Source organism: Danio rerio, chromosome 7 (assembly GCF_052040795.2).
Source record: "Danio rerio strain M-AB ecotype USA chromosome 7, GRCz13ab, whole genome shotgun sequence".
NCBI classification, from domain to species: domain Eukaryota; kingdom Metazoa; phylum Chordata; class Actinopteri; order Cypriniformes; family Danionidae; genus Danio; species Danio rerio.
In genome coordinates this window covers 13,788,935-13,804,523 of record NC_141027.1, presented here as the reverse complement: position 1 = coordinate 13,804,523, position 15,589 = coordinate 13,788,935, and the positions used below count along the sequence as shown (strand labels likewise).

The 15,589-nt window shown below is 39.2% G+C and overlaps 2 protein-coding genes and 1 long non-coding RNA gene across 3 annotated transcripts; 1 reads left to right on the top strand and 2 right to left on the bottom strand.

The window, feature by feature from the left end:
* Window positions 1–142: 142 nt before the first annotated feature.
* LOC147843058 (uncharacterized) lies at window positions 143–5,952 on the bottom strand. Its single transcript, XM_087260616.1, has 5 exons — window positions 5,070–5,952; window positions 2,408–2,542; window positions 677–750; window positions 448–606; window positions 143–360 (listed from the first exon to the last, which is right to left on the bottom strand). The coding sequence occupies exon 1, from the start codon at window positions 5,548–5,550 to the stop codon at window positions 5,104–5,106; it is 447 nt and encodes a 148-aa protein (XP_087116742.1). The 5' UTR covers window positions 5,551–5,952; the 3' UTR covers window positions 143–360; window positions 448–606; window positions 677–750; window positions 2,408–2,542; window positions 5,070–5,103.
* Window positions 5,953–6,444: 492 nt separating this feature from the next.
* On the bottom strand, window positions 6,445–15,589 carry LOC147843056 (uncharacterized). Its single transcript, XM_087260615.1, has 4 exons — window positions 11,916–15,589; window positions 8,949–9,083; window positions 7,227–7,300; window positions 6,445–7,156 (listed from the first exon to the last, which is right to left on the bottom strand). The coding sequence occupies exon 1, from the start codon at window positions 12,394–12,396 to the stop codon at window positions 11,950–11,952; it is 447 nt and encodes a 148-aa protein (XP_087116741.1). The 5' UTR covers window positions 12,397–15,589; the 3' UTR covers window positions 6,445–7,156; window positions 7,227–7,300; window positions 8,949–9,083; window positions 11,916–11,949.
* Window positions 8,793–11,649, top strand: LOC147843057 (uncharacterized). Its single transcript, XR_015495410.2, has 3 exons — window positions 8,793–10,875; window positions 11,150–11,263; window positions 11,341–11,649. It is a non-coding gene; the product is annotated as an uncharacterized LOC147843057 (long non-coding RNA).

The following is a 15,589-nucleotide window of genomic DNA, read 5'->3' as shown; positions in this document are numbered from 1 at the left end:
CAGTTGATTTTTTTATAGGAAAACCCCATCTATTACTACAACTCTATGAAGAAATAACAAGGTTTCTGTAACATTATATTACAATACTGAACAGCTTGGAGTGAGTATATTTTCCCCTTTTCTTCTTTTTTTTTGTCAAAGAACATTTTAAAATGAACAGTTTTATTTAACAAGGATACTTTAAATTGAACAAAAGTGACCATACAGTCATTTATAATGTCTTACATATTTAATTGCCATAAATGCAGTTCTTCTGAAACTTCAAGTCATCAAGGATGTTAACAAAACTCCTCCCTGTTAGTCTGTTCACTTTGCCCTTCACCAGGACGGAGATGTCTGTCTAATGGACTGAAATCCCACCTGAAAGAAGCAGAGGAACAGGATGCTAAAACAATTAGAAACAGAAACGTATATGTGGTATCAGAAAGCTTTCAGAAAATGAGCAACTGTGATCATTGTCATGTGTTTTGTATCTGCTGTGTAGTCTGTTGTCCAGCGGAGGGTTCCAGAAACTGTGGGACGGTTTCTGAAGATTGTCTGTCCATTTCAGGATGGCCAGCCATTCTGGATCAAACTCAAGCTTCTCGTAAAAAGTTCCTCCACAATCTGCAATGATAAAACATCTGAATCTACTTCTGGATCTCATTACCATGCTGGAAGACGGCAGGATCATTACCTTCAGAATGAAGACATTGGTCAACTTAGAGAAACTTGCAGATCTTCGGGGCAGCATTAATAATTTTTATTAGCCTGAAGGGACAAACATGTTGTTATTCATTTTAAACTGATATCTACATTTTATTCGGAGCCTTTTTCACACAGTTCATGTCTGAAACCTGTGACTGCAAGAGATATAGAAACAAACTTGAGTTCAAACTGACGTCGATGAAAAATAATGAAAGCATGCAAGCCGTACACAAGTAAATTGTCCACTTTTTGTTTAAAATTACTTTCATGACACTAAATTTCAAATCTGGATGAAAAAATATTCTGTGGGCATACGTTGTAGCAGATATAGTGTACACTCACCGGCCACTTTATTAGGTACACCTGTTCAACTGCTTGTTAACGCAAATTTCTAATCAGCCAATCACATGGCAGCGTTTCAATGCATGTAGACATGGTCAATACGGTCAGCTGCAGTTCAAACCGAGCATCAGAATGGGGAAGAAAGGTGATTTCAGTGACTTTGAATGTGGCATGATTGTTGTGCCAGACGAGCTGGTCTGAGTATTTCAGAAACTGCTGGCCTATTGAGATTTTCACACACAACCATCTCTAGGGTTTACACAGAATGGTCTGAAAAAGAGGAAATATCCAGTGAGCGGCAGTTCTGTGGACGCTAATGCCTTGTTGATGCCAGAGGTCAGAGGAGAATGGCCAGACTAGTTCCAGCTGATATAAAGGCAACAGTAACTCAAATAGCCACTCATTACAACCAAGGTGTGCAGAAGAGCATCTCTGAACGTTGAACCTTAAGGCAGATGGGCTACAGCAGCAGAAGACCACACCGGGTGCCACTGCTGTCAGCTAAGAACAGGAAACTGAGACTACAATTCACACACGCTCACCAAAACTGGACAAAAGAAGATTTGAAAAACGTTGCCTGGTCTGATCAGTCTTGTTTTCTGCTGTGACGTTCGGATGGTCGGGTCAGAATTTGGTGTCAGCAACATGAAAGCATGGATCTGTCCTGCCTTTTATCAACGGTTCTGGCTGGTGGTAGTGGTGTTATAGTGAGGGGGATATTTTCTTGACACAAGAGCTTTGCATCATGGATGTGCAGCCGACAAATCTGCAGCAACTTTGTGATGCTATCATACAACATGGACCCAAACCTCTGAGGAATATTTCCAGTACCTTGATGAATCTATGCCACAAAGAATTAGGGCAGTTCTGAAAGCAAAAACTGGTCCAACACGGTACTAATAAGGTGTACTTAATAGAGTGGCCGGTGAGTGTACTGTATGTTACAATTTATAAGCACATGCCTTGAAAATAAAATTCAATTTAAAGGCTTAACTTGATTAATTAGGCAAGTTAGGGTTATTGGGCAAGTCATTGTATAACAGTGGTTTGGTCTGTAGACAATCAAAACATATGGCTTAAAAGAGCTAATAAAATAGACCGTAAGCGTTTGTTTTAAATAAAATCCGCTTTTATTCTAGCCAAAATAAAACAAATACGACTTTACCTAGAAGAAAATAGATTATAGGAAATACTGTGAAAAATTCCTTCTTCTGTTAAGAGAAAAATGTGTAAAAGAAAACAAATTTACAAGATGGCTAATAACTTCGACTTCATATTACAAATGAATGCCATGTAGTGTGTGAAAGAGGCTTAATCTAAAGGGAACCAAAAGCTTTTATTTGTCAAAAGCAAAGAGTGACAGTGAATGAGGACCCACCTGGTGCTGCATCAGAGTTGAGTCGAGTGCAGGTGAGCAGAGATCCAGTATCTGGAATGCAGGTGCTCTAGACATTCAGCAGCAGCAGGGCTTCCCAAAGTACTGGTCTCCACTTCCTGTCAGAGGAACTTCTTCCTGTTGGGGGAAAAGTAATACGTTACAATCTGAAGTCACTTAAAAAGGTAGCTCAAAGTGTTACTTAGTTACTTTTTAAGGAAAATAATGTGAAAGTATTTGTTATTTATTTATTAATTTATTTAGAGTATGGGCTTATAAAGACCTCTGCTTATTTGCAGTTATTAATCATCTAAACTTATTTTCTTTCATTAATGGGCTTAATTCAGTCTACTTTTACTTCCCTTTATTAATCAAAAGTTTAGATACTTCACCGGTCATCATTACTGATCTGTGTGCGCCAGCTACTGGGAGAGAATGATTTAGTCATTTTATTCTGCAAAGTGTTTCTACAGGGGTGAATAATGCCAAGCCAAGATCTGTTTCTATTTATGCATTTAATTCCTATTTTGAAATAATAAATCGACTTTAAACAAACAACGACTCAAGCTAGCCATTGGCCACAGTGTGGATCACTGTTACTGCAGCGGTTGCCAATAATTAAATTGCCAATGATTTTTTTGCTATTGTTTCTAGCTTAATAAAGAAAAAATATACTTCATATCACAATCAGAATAAATTGCTTATATTTATTGCTGAATAACAATGTCAGTTTTCTATTGGCCTCATGGCAAAGTGAGTGATTTCAGATTCTCTGCACATTTTTGCAGTTTATTTATTTAAAAATGAGGACTGGATGCTCAAAAATGTCACTCGTTAAAGCAATTACTAAATTATCAGAGATCATAAATATAAGAAACTAGTTATTATACACTGTTAAGAGTATAAGAGTAGGCACTGAGGCCCAACCCTATTCCACCAAGGTCCACTTATTTTAAAATGTCTGGCCTCGCTCCTCATTAATAGTAGTAGTAATACAGTATTAGTAATCTCTGGGTCAATAACAATTCTTTAATGAAAACTCTGAACTCAGATCTTATGCTCATGGCTAATCAAAGGTTTGAGAACACACATTGAAAATTAGATCAAATTAACTTTTTTTTTTTTTTTGATTTAACAATGAAAAAAGTGCTGAGAATATCATTAAACACTACCTCAATAGCCTCAAAAGATCTTTTGTGTGTCTACTTTCTGAACGAATCCCTGTTTTAAACAGCCCAGACAGCGCTGGCTTTACTTCTTTGATGAGTGATTCAGTTGTTTGAGCGAATCGTCTCACTGGTTAGACATTAGTACCACCTGCTGGAAGATTTAGATTCTTATTTTGAGGATTATTTTCATTTTTAATCAAAATCACACCTTTTCATATTAAAACGCAATAAAGTGCAATAATCATTCTTCTTTGAAATAAAGGGAGAGTTCAAACAAAATAATGTGGTCATCATTTACACACTTTTGTGTCATTTAAATCTGTATCAGTTTCTCTGAATTGTAGACTATTTTTTGTAAATGTTTACTTGCTTACTTTTTTCACATTTAACACAATTATAAACTTAAATCTTCTATTTGTGGTAATTTCTGAGTCAACTTTAAACATTAAAACTGAATTTTTGCAATAATTTGCATGAATTAAATTCAGGAATACCAATAATGACTTTTTAAGTGGTCACTTGTTTTTATTTTTCTTCGGGGCCGTAAGAATTAAGTGTTTGATAACACAATCTATTTATTCTAATCTATTTGTTTCATTCAAGTGTTTTAATAAAACTCACCCATTTCAAGACACTGAAAAGAGTTTTTTTTTACAAAATAATTAAAAATATTCCCAAATTAAGGTAATAAGTACATATTTTGCCAATAAATATTTAATTCTTACCATCTGCGAGATTTATTCTATTTTTTTGTTTTATTTTGTGTGTGTGTGTGTGTGTGTGGTGTGGTGTAATGTGGTGTGTGTGTGTGTGTGGGGGGGGGGGTGTTTGTGTGTTTGTGTAGTGGGAGGGGGGTGGTGTGCGGTAGTGTGGTGTATGTTTGTGTGTGGTGTGGTGTGTGTGTGAGGGGGGAGGGGGTGTTTGTGTGTGTGTGTGTGTGTGGTGTGTGTGTGTGTGTGTGGTGAGTGTGTGTGTGGTGTGGTTTGTGTGTGGTGTTTGTGTGTGTGTGTGTGTGTGGTGTGTGTTGACAGGCAGCATCTTCTGTCTGGAGCATCAGGCCAATCTTCTGCTGTCCAGAATCAGGTGGTTTGTCTTGGTCGGGCATCTCAGCTGAGACCTGTCCACTATGGGTGACCCTACCGGTAGCTGTGAAGTACCAGTGGCGTAGCTCTCAGCATCACTGATGCACACAAGCCCTCACAGCACGTCAAGCTGCAAACCATGTGAGGGACCCTAACCTACCCTAACCCAACAGCCAACACTAACAACCCTAACAACAACCACTAATGTGCCAAAAACCATTTAGAGGAGACCAGCAACACGCAAGCAACCGCCTAGAAAACCTTGCTAACCGCATGTCAACATCCAAAAGAACCCAAGCAGCACGGACGATCACCAAAACATCCAGCAATGTGATGAACTTGAATGAAAAGTTCAATTTGATTAATTGAAAACTTATTCTATAACTATATACAATATATACAGTATGTACATACGTGCCCACGATCCTCCATCTGGCACTTGGATGGCTCAGTGCCTGGGCCTCTTCCTCCGGGGCTCCTTGGGCAGCGGCTCCTTGCTGATGTCCACCTTGATCTGAGGGGGGGCGCTGGACTCGGACCTGATCTCCGTGATGAGCACACGCCCATCAGGCTGCTCGGTCTCCAGCAGTGCAGGCCGGCCCAGCTTCTCCCACAGCCGCTGCTTTACCTCTAACCCTTGGTGAGGGGTGTATCGTCCAGTACGCTTCTTCAATGTGGAGTCCATCACACCGCGGTAGATGTCCTGGTATTCCTGCACACTCCGGCCGTGGATGGAGATGGGCTCTTCCTGCAGACACTCACCCACTGGGGAGACTGGGGCTGCGGGACGAAGGGCAGGAAGGACAGCCGCGTTCTTCAGGTGTCGCTCCAGCAAGAAGTCCCTGAGGTGTCCGGGGAGAGTCTTGGTCCTTTGTGAGCGTCGCAGCGCCATCATGAACAACTTCAGAACAACTTTCCAAACTGATGAAACTCAGCCGAGTGGAGATTTGTTCAGAGTTGTGCAGCTGGATGATCAGAATTGATCACTCTATAGACAGTTGCGTGGATTTGTAAACCAACTCGTGTTGCCGTGGTGACAGAATGACGAGGGTCATTTAAATGTACACAATTTCAGCGTTAAGTCAATTAGAGCAGCAGGAGCTGTATGTTTGTACACTACAGTTTTTTTTTTTTTAATGTTATTGAACACAGAAAATCTCTTCATAAATATTAGGTATAATTATAGAGGGCCCATATACCCAGATAAATAAATATTGTCCAAGTTTTTCTATATTAAGATATTTTCAGCTTTGAACTTGAAAATCGCGTCATACGTTTCCACGTCAGAACTCTGGTCACGTGTTTTAATTTATTGCAGTATAACTCCAATAGACCATTTTCATCTACATTTACAAAACAGAGCACAAATACTAATCAAACCAATAATATAATAATAAAAATAAATAAAGTCATAGAATAGACAAACAAACACAGACAAGGAATGACACTACTTCATAATAATAATCCCTTTTAAACACAGTTGTGGCAGAAAAAATAGGAGACAGAGCACTCAGTTTCTCTGAATTTATGGGTTTAAGTAAAATGCTAATATGTATTTTATTCTATGACGTCTGATAACATCTCTTCAACATTTCAAGTAAAAATATTGTCGTTTAGAGCATTTCTTCATAAAATGGCAGCTGCCGGAAAAACTCGCTGTGACTGAAAACTCCTCTAAAGCTAAAACATTAGTACTGTGTTGAGTAAAATGAGCATGTCTATAAACTTGATATTATTTTGTTATTTTAGTCAAAAAAGAGAGAGAAATGTTTAAACGTCATTTCTATGTTTAGGAAATGTCACCAATAATTTACAAAATAAAACAAAAAATAATAACTAATTACAAGAGAAATGTACAAAATCTAAAATGAGTCAAATCTCTGATTTTAACACGATCAGTTGATTTTTTTATAGGAAAACCCCATCTATTACTACAACTCTATGAAGAAAAAATAAAGTTTTTGTAACATTATATTACAATACTGAACAGCTTGGAGTGAGTATATTTTCCCCTTTTCTACTTTTTTTTGTCAAAGAACATTTTAAAATGAACAGTTTTATTTAACAAGGATACTTTAAATTGAACAAAAGTGACCATACAGTCATTTATAATGTCTTACATATTTAATTGCCATAAATGCAGTTCTTCTGAAACTTCAAGTCATCAAGGATGTTAACAAAACTCCTCCCTGTTAGTCTGTTCACTTTGCCCTTCACCAGGACGGAGATGTCTGTCTAATGGACTGAAATCCCACCTGAAAGAAGCAGAGGAACAGGATGCTAAAACAATTAGAAACAGAAACGTATATGTGGTATCAGAAAGCTTTCAGAAAATGAGCAACTGTGATCATTGTCATGTGTTTTGTATCTGCTGTGTAGTCTGTTGTCCAGCGGAGGGTTCCAGAAACTGTGGGACGGTTTCTGAAGATTGTCTGTCCATTTCAGGATGGCCAGCCATTCTGGATCAAACTCAAGCTTCTCGTAGAAAGTTCCTCCACAATCTGCAATGATAAAACATCTGAATCTACTTCTGGATCTCATTACCATGCTGGAAGACGGCAGGATCATTACCTTCAGAATGAAGACATTGGTCAACTTAGAGAAACTTGCTGATCTTCGGGGCAGCATTAATAATTTTTATTAGCCTGAAGGGACAAACATGTTGTTATTCATTTTAAACTGATATCTACATTTTATTCGGAGCCTTTTTCACACAGTTCATGTCTGAAACCTGTAACTGCAAGAGATATAGAAACAAACTTGAGTTCAAACTGACGTCGATGAAAAATAATGAAAGCATGCAAGCCGTACACAAGTAAATTGTCCACTTTTTGTTTAAAATTACTTTCATGACACTAAATTTCAAATCTGGATGAAAAAATATTCTGTGGGCATACGTTGTAGCAGATATAGTGTACACTCACCGGCCACTTTATTAGGTACACCTGTTCAACTGCTTGTTAACGCAAATTTCTAATCAGCCAATCACATGGCAGCGTTTCAATGCATGTAGACATGGTCAATACGGTCAGCTGCAGTTCAAACCGAGCATCAGAATGGGGAAGAAAGGTGATTTAAGTGACTTTGAATGTGGCATGATTGTTGTGCCAGACGAGCTGGTCTGAGTATTTCAGAAACTGCTGGCCTATTGAGATTTTCACACACAACCATCTCTAGGGTTTACACAGAATGGTCTGAAAAAGAGGAAATATCCAGTGAGCGGCAGTTCTGTGGACGCTAATGCCTTGTTGATGCCAGAGGTCAGAGGAGAATGGCCAGACTGGTTCCAGCTGATATAAAGGCAACAGTAACTCAAATAGCCACTCATTACAACCAAGGTGTGCAGAAGAGCATCTCTGAACGTTGAACCTTAAGGCTACAGCAGCAGAAGACCACACCGGGTGCCACTCCTGTCAGCTAAGAACGGGAAACTGAGACTACAATTCACACACGCTCACCAAAACTGGACAAAAGAAGATTTGAAAAACGTTGCCTGGTCTGATCAGTCTTGTTTTCTGCTGTGACGTTCGGATGGTCGGGTCAGAATTTGGTGTCAGCAACATGAAAGCATGGATCTGTCCTGCCTTTTATCAACGGTTCTGGCTGGTGGTAGTGGTGTTATAGTGAGGGGGATATTTTCTTGGCACAAGAGCTTTGCATCATGGATGTGCAGCCGACAAATCTGCAGCAACTTTGTGATGCTATCATACAATATGGACCAAAACCTCTGAGGAATATTTCCAGTACCTTGATGAATCTATGCCACAATGAATTAGGGCAGTTCTGAAAGCAAAAACTGGTCCAACACGGTACTAATAAGGTGTACTTAATAAAGTGGCCGGTGAGTGTACTGTATGTTACAATTTATAAGCACATGCCTTGAAAATAAAATTCAATTTAAAGGCTTAACTTGATTAATTAGGCAAGTTAGGGTTATTGGGCAAGTCATTGTATAACAGTGGTTTGGTCTGTAGACAATAAAAAATATGGCTTAAAAGAGCTAATAATATAGACCTTAAGCGTTTGTTTTAAATAAAATCCGCTTTTATTCTAGCCAAAATAAAACAAATACGACTTTACCTAGAAGAAAATAGATTATAGGAAATACTGTGAAAAATTCCTTCTTCTGTTAAGAGAAAAATGTGTAAAAGAAAACAAATTTACAAGATGGCTAATAACTTCGACTTCATATTACAAATGAATGCCATGTAGTGTGTGAAAGAGGCTTAATCTAAAGGGAACCAAAAGCTTTTATTTGTCAAAAGCAAAGAGTGACAGTGAATGAGGACCCACCTGGTGCTGCATCAGAGTTGAGTCGAGTGCAGGTGAGCAGAGATCCAGTATCTGGAATGCAGGTGCTCTAGACATTCAGCAGCAGCAGGGCTTCCCAAAGTACTGGTCTCCACTTCCTGTCAGAGGAACTTCTTCCTGTTGGGGGAAAAGTAATACGTTACAATCTGAAGTCACTTAAAAAGGTAGCTCAGTGTGTTACTTAGTTACTATTTAAGGAAAATAATGTGAAAGTATTTGTTATTTATTTATTAATTTATTTAGAGTATGGGCTTATAAAGACCTCTGCTTATTTGCAGTTATTAATCATCTAAACTTATTTTCTTTCATTAATGGGCTTAATTCAGTCTACTTTTACTTCCCTTTATTAATCAAAAGTTTAGATACTTCACCGGTCATCATTACTGATCTGTGTGCGCCAGCTACTGGGAGAGAATGATTTAGTCATTTTATTCTGCAAAGTGTTTCTACAGGGGTGAATAATGCCAAGCCAAGATCTGTTTCTAATTATGCATTTAATTCCTATTTTGAAATAATAAATCGACTTTAATCAAACAACGACTCAAGCTAGCCATTGGCCACAGTGTGGATCACTGTTACTGCAGCGGTTGCCAATAATTAAATTGCCAATGATTTTTTTGCTATTGTTTCTAGATTAATAAAGAAAAAATATACTTCATTTCACAATCAGAATAAATTGCTTATATTTATTGCTGAATAACAATGTCAGTTTTCTATTGGCCTCATGGCAAAGTGAGTGATTTCAGATTCTCTGCACATTTTTGCAGTTTATTTATTTAAAAATGAGGACTGGATGCTCAAAAATGTCACTCGTTAAAGCAATTACTAAATTATCAGAGATCATAAATATAAGAAACTAGTTATTATACACTGTTAAGAGTATAAGAGTAGGCACTGAGGCCCAACCCTATTCCACCAAGGTCCACTTATTTTAAAATGTCTGGCCTCGCTCCTCATTAATAGTAGTAGTAATACAGTATTAGTAATCTCTGGGTCAATAACAATTCTTTAATGAAAACTCTGAACTCAGATCTTATGCTCATGGCTAATCAAAGGTTTGAGAACACACGTTGAAAATCAGATCAAATTTACTTTTTTTTTTTTTTTTGATTTAACAATGAAAAAAGTGCTGAGAATATCATTAAACACTACCTCAATAGCCTCAAAAGATCTTTTGTGTGTCTACTTTCTGAACGAATCCCTGTTTTAAACAGCCCAGACAGCGCTGGCTTTACTTCTTTGATGAGTGATTCAGTTGTTTGAGCGAATCGTCTCACTGGTTAGACATTAGTACCACCTGCTGGAAGATTTAGATTCTTATTTTGAGGATTATTTTCATTTTTAATCAAAATCACACCTTTTCATATTAAAACGCAATAAAGTGCAATAATCAATCTTCTTTGAAATAAAGGGAGAGTTCACACAAAATAATGTCGTCATCATTTACACACTTTTGTGTCATTTAAATCTGTATCAGTTTCTCTGAATTGTAGACTATTTTTTGTAAATGTTTACTTGCTTACTTCTTTTCACATTTAACACAATTATAAACTTAAATCTTCTATCGGTGGTAATTTCTGAGTCAACTTTAAACATTAAAAACTGAATTTTTGCAATAATTTGCATTAATTTAATTCAGGAATATCAATAATGACTTTTTAAGTGGTCACTTGTTTTTATTTTTCTTCGGGGCCGTAAGAATTAAGTGTTTGATAACACAATCTATTTATTCTAATCTATTTATTTCATTCAAGTGTTTTAGTAAAACTCGCCCATTTCAAGACACTGAAAATATTATTATTATTTTTTTACAAAATAATTAAAAATAATCCCAATTTAAGGTAATTAGTAAATATTTTGCCAATAAATATTTAATTCTTACCGTCTGCAAGATTTATTCTATTTTTTAGTTTTATTTTGTGTGTGTGTGTATGTGGTGTGTGTGTCTGTGTGTAGTGTGTGTGTGGTGTGTGTGTGTGTGTGTGTGTGGTGTGTAGTGTGTATGTGTGTGTGTGTGTGGTGTGTGTGTGGTGTGTGGTGTGTGTGTGTGTGTGGTGTGTGTGTGTGCGTGTGTGTGTGTGGTGTGTATGTGGTCTGTGTGTGGTGTGGGTGTGTGTGTGTGGTGTGTGTCTGTGTGTGGTGTCTGTGAGGTGTGTGTGTGTGATGTTTGTGTGTGTGGTGAGTGTGTGTGTGGTGTGTGTGGTGTGTGTGTGTGTGTGTGTGTGTGTGGTGTGTGTGTGTGTGGGGGTGGTGTGGTGGGGTGTGTGTGTTTGTTTGTGTGTGTGTGGGGGGGTTGTGTGTGTGTGGTGTGTGTGTGTGTGGGGGGGGGGTGTGGTGTGGTGTGTGTGTGTGGTGTGTGTGTGAGTGTGGTGAGTGTGTGTGTGGTGTGGTGTGTGTGTGTGTGTGTGTGTGTGTGTGTGTGTGTGTGTGTGTGTGTGTGTGTGTGTGGTGTGTGTGTGGTGTGTGTGTGGTGTGTGTTGACAGGCGGCATCTTCTGTCTTGAGCATCAGGCCAATCTTCTGCTGTCCAGAATCAGGTGGTTTGTCTTGGTCGGGCATCTCAGCTGAGACCTGTCCACTATGGGTGACCCTACCAGTAGCTGTGAAGTACCAGTGGCGTAGCTCTCAGCATCACTGATGCACACAAGCCCTCACAGCACGTCAAGCTGCAAACCATGTGAGGGACCCTAACCTACCCTAACCCAACAGCCAACACTAACAACCCTAACAACAACCACTAATGTGCCAAAAACCACTCAGAGGAGACCAGCAACACGCAAGCAACCGCCTAGAAAACCTTGCTAACCGCATGTCAACATCCAAAAGAACCCAAGCAGCACGGACGATCACCAAAACATCCAGCAATGTGATAAACTTGAATGAAAAGTTCAATTTGATTAATTGAAAACTTATTCTATAACTATATACAATATATACAGTATGTACATACGTGCCCACGATCCTCCATCTGGCACTTGGATGGCTCAGTGCCTGGGCCTCTTCCTCCGGGGCTCCTTGGGCAGCGGCTCCTTGCTGATGTCCACCTTGATCTGAGGGGGGGCGCTGGACTCGGACCTGATCTCCGTGATGAGCACATGCCCATCAGGCTGCTCGGTCTCCAGCAGTGCAGGCCGGCCCAGCTTCTCCCACAGCCGCTGCTTTACCTCTAACCCTTGGTGAGGGGTGTATCGTCCAGTACGCTTCTTCAATGTGGAGTCCATCACACCGCGGTAGATGTCCTGGTATTCCTGCACACTCCGGCCGTGGATGGAGATGGGCTCTTCCTGCAGACACTCACCCACCGGGGAGACTGGGGCTGCGGGACGAAGGGCAGGAAGGACAGCCGCGTTCTTCAGGTGTCGCTCCAGCAAGAAGTCCCTGAGGTGTCCGGGGAGAGTCTTGGTCCTTTGTGAGCGTCGCAGCGCCATCATGAACAACTTCAGATCAACTTTCCAAACTGATGAAACTCAGCCAAGCGGAGATTTGTTCAGAGTTGTGCAGCTGGATGATCAGAATCGATCACTCTATAGACAGTTGCGTGGATTTGTAAACCAACTCGTGTTGCCGTGGTGACAGAATGACGAGGGTCATTTAAATGTACACAATTTCAGCGTTAAGTCAATTAGAGCAGCAGGAGCTGTATTTGTACACTACAGTTTTTTTTTAAATGTTATTGAACACAGAAAATCTCTTCATAAATATTAGGTATAATTATAGAGGACCCATATACCCAGATAAATAAATATTGTCCAAGTTTTTCTTTATTAAGATATTTTCACCTTTGAACTTGAAAATCGCGTCATACGTTTCCACGTCAGAACTCTGGTCACGTGTTTTAATTTATTGCAGTATAACTCAAATACAACGAGGCACAACTGGACCATTTTCATCTACAATTACAGAACAGAGCACAAATACTAATCAAACCAATAATACAATAATAAAAATAAATAAAATCATAGAATAGACAAACACAGACAAGAAATGACACTGCAGGGTATATCCATTTATTTTGTTTCAATAAACTAAACAGTCTTCTTTCTTATGTTGATTTTAGCAACTTTAAAGATTTACTGTGGTTTTGTTTTAAGGCACTTTGCATTTATGAATAAAATAACTCCAAAACGATTATGCAATACTAATTGAATATTAACATCTTCTCCTGATAAAACAAATAAATTATCATTTATAGAAAATTGGGAAGACAATTTGAGAGAAACCTTTAGCCACTTGAATGAATCATACCAGAAAGTTCTGCTAAGTGTAAAATAAATGTGCTGTCGTTTCACATCTGATCACGTTAGCAGGAGCGTAGCAGCCATTTTAAAAGTGTGTGGGGGTACAGCTGTATGGCAATGTGGTGATAATCATGTATAATTACTTTTAAGGAACTAAATTAATGTATATTTCTATAAAACACTTTGGGACTGTGGGGAGGATTTCTGAAGGTTATCTGTCGATGTCAAGATGGCATTCTAGATCAAACTGGCTGAGTCCACCATGATTTGATGTTTTAATAAAACATCAAGCAGTCAGTTAAGTGCTTTCATAAAGTTGATTGATTAATGTGGTTTAACTGATAGAAATTAATAGATTTTTTAGACATTATTCCATAACAAAAGAGAACGTTTGTATGACCCGTTTAATACAAGCATTTGAATTAGATTATTTACATCGTACCACCACATGATGGCTGCAAATGACCAAATCAGTCTGCTCAAACTACAGCTCATTCGGGAGCCTGACAAATTTTATAACAAAATTAAACACCGATAAACAAGATCCACAGTAGACAAAGTTGTCTGTAGCCACATGAAATCCACCAACCATACACTATCCCATTTTTCCCGGGATTCTCCCGTATTTTACTGTTCTATCCCACTACCAAGGTATTTTCCGTGTTTCTCCCGTATTTTCAGTCTTACTCTGAACAGACGAGCCATACGCAACCAATACCGCCGAACCACCAGGTGTCGCCCCTTGCTCTAAAACGTGAGTCTTCTGTGCTTTTGCTTTGTTCAGGAATAAAAACACTTATAAATTAATGTTAAAAACGGCGCGATTTCATTTCCTTTTGATAAGGTGGCGTCACCCATCCTATACAATCCTCAAAACAGTCATATAATGGTGCATGACCGTCAGCTGAAGTGCCCCATAGTGATAAATAGACGCTGTTTCCCAAACAGATTCTGTACAAGCGATTTGAAGCGAAGAGAAAGTCTGGCTTTTGGGTGCGTGTTTAAACAGACATACACACATAATTATTAATAATAACCTATAAGGATGTCGATCTTGGTGTTTTTTTTCCCAAACACAACAAATTTCGTCTTAAATTAGCATAAAAAGTTAGGAAAGCAGTCGAATGCTTTCATTATAACGTTATATGTGTGCATTTTTAAAGTGAAACCTCTTATTTAATGTAATAAAAAAATCTTAATAAATGAGAGATTTATTCGTTGCTCTTTAATCAGAATGTGTAAGTACAATGGAGAAACGGATAATGAGATTGATAGCTTGATTCTATTTCATTATAATCCGCTTGTTAAGTGGTGACGTGTTTCCGGGATACTGTTTCCAGGTTCAAGCCGCCATTCATTTGAGTGGAGAAATCATTCGTTTATGATCACGTCTTATTCCTATCACACATTAAAGTTAATTTTATATAAAGTCATAGTGTACACAGCAATCTTTGGGCTTGCTGCAAAACAAATACCAAAAAATTTTACAATTTATAAAAAAATTAATCACTTTCTGACCATCAGATATTAGGCATGGACATATAAACTGCGATCGTGATTTTCGAAAGCATTAAATCACCTTGTAAATGTTTATTATTGCCATTTCATAAGTCTCCCCATTCAGTTGAATAGAGCGCTTGGCGTGGGGGCGTGTTGAGGGAAACCCTTATTATGGTGGGCATATCTTATTTTCACATCCCAATGTTGACAGGTCTGCTTTGGTATGGTCTGTAAACACCCCCGGGTTGCAAACTTTGGTACAGTACCTGATCGCAGCGGCCGCCCAAAACCCACTGCATCCTGTACCGGTTCTCAACAGTGTTGTTCACCTCTGAACTGTTGTATAAACACAATATCACACTCGTAGCAGTGCGATATGGCTGTATATCAACACGGGTGGGACCAGTGGCGTATCGCAAAATACGGACCCCCCCTGCAGGGATCGCTGACGGGGCCCCCTGATGGTGGGGGGGTGGGGGGGCTGACGACAACGCGGGGAAGCGATTACAAATTAAGGAGCGGGGAAGGGAGGCGGGGTGGAGCGACAACGCGGGGAAGCCTTCACAAACTGAGGAGCGATCACAAACCGAAAGCGGCCAGAGCGTCAAAGTAGACAGAAGTCATTCATTTTCAATGAGAACCGGCGGCGAGAAACAGCGCGGCGCGTCTTCTCCGGTGTGAGCGTCAAGGAGAGATCAAATCAAGTCAACTTTGAGCTATGATATAACACGGTTCGGCGGCAAGCAATCAGAATGAAGTAGTCCACCGTTTGAGAGGTGTTTAGAGAACACAGACCGGTGAACTTTGGTTCCGACCACAGTTGTTCCCAAGAGTTTGATGATTGCGGTTGACGGATTTACAAATATTGAAAATCGCGACGACGCGG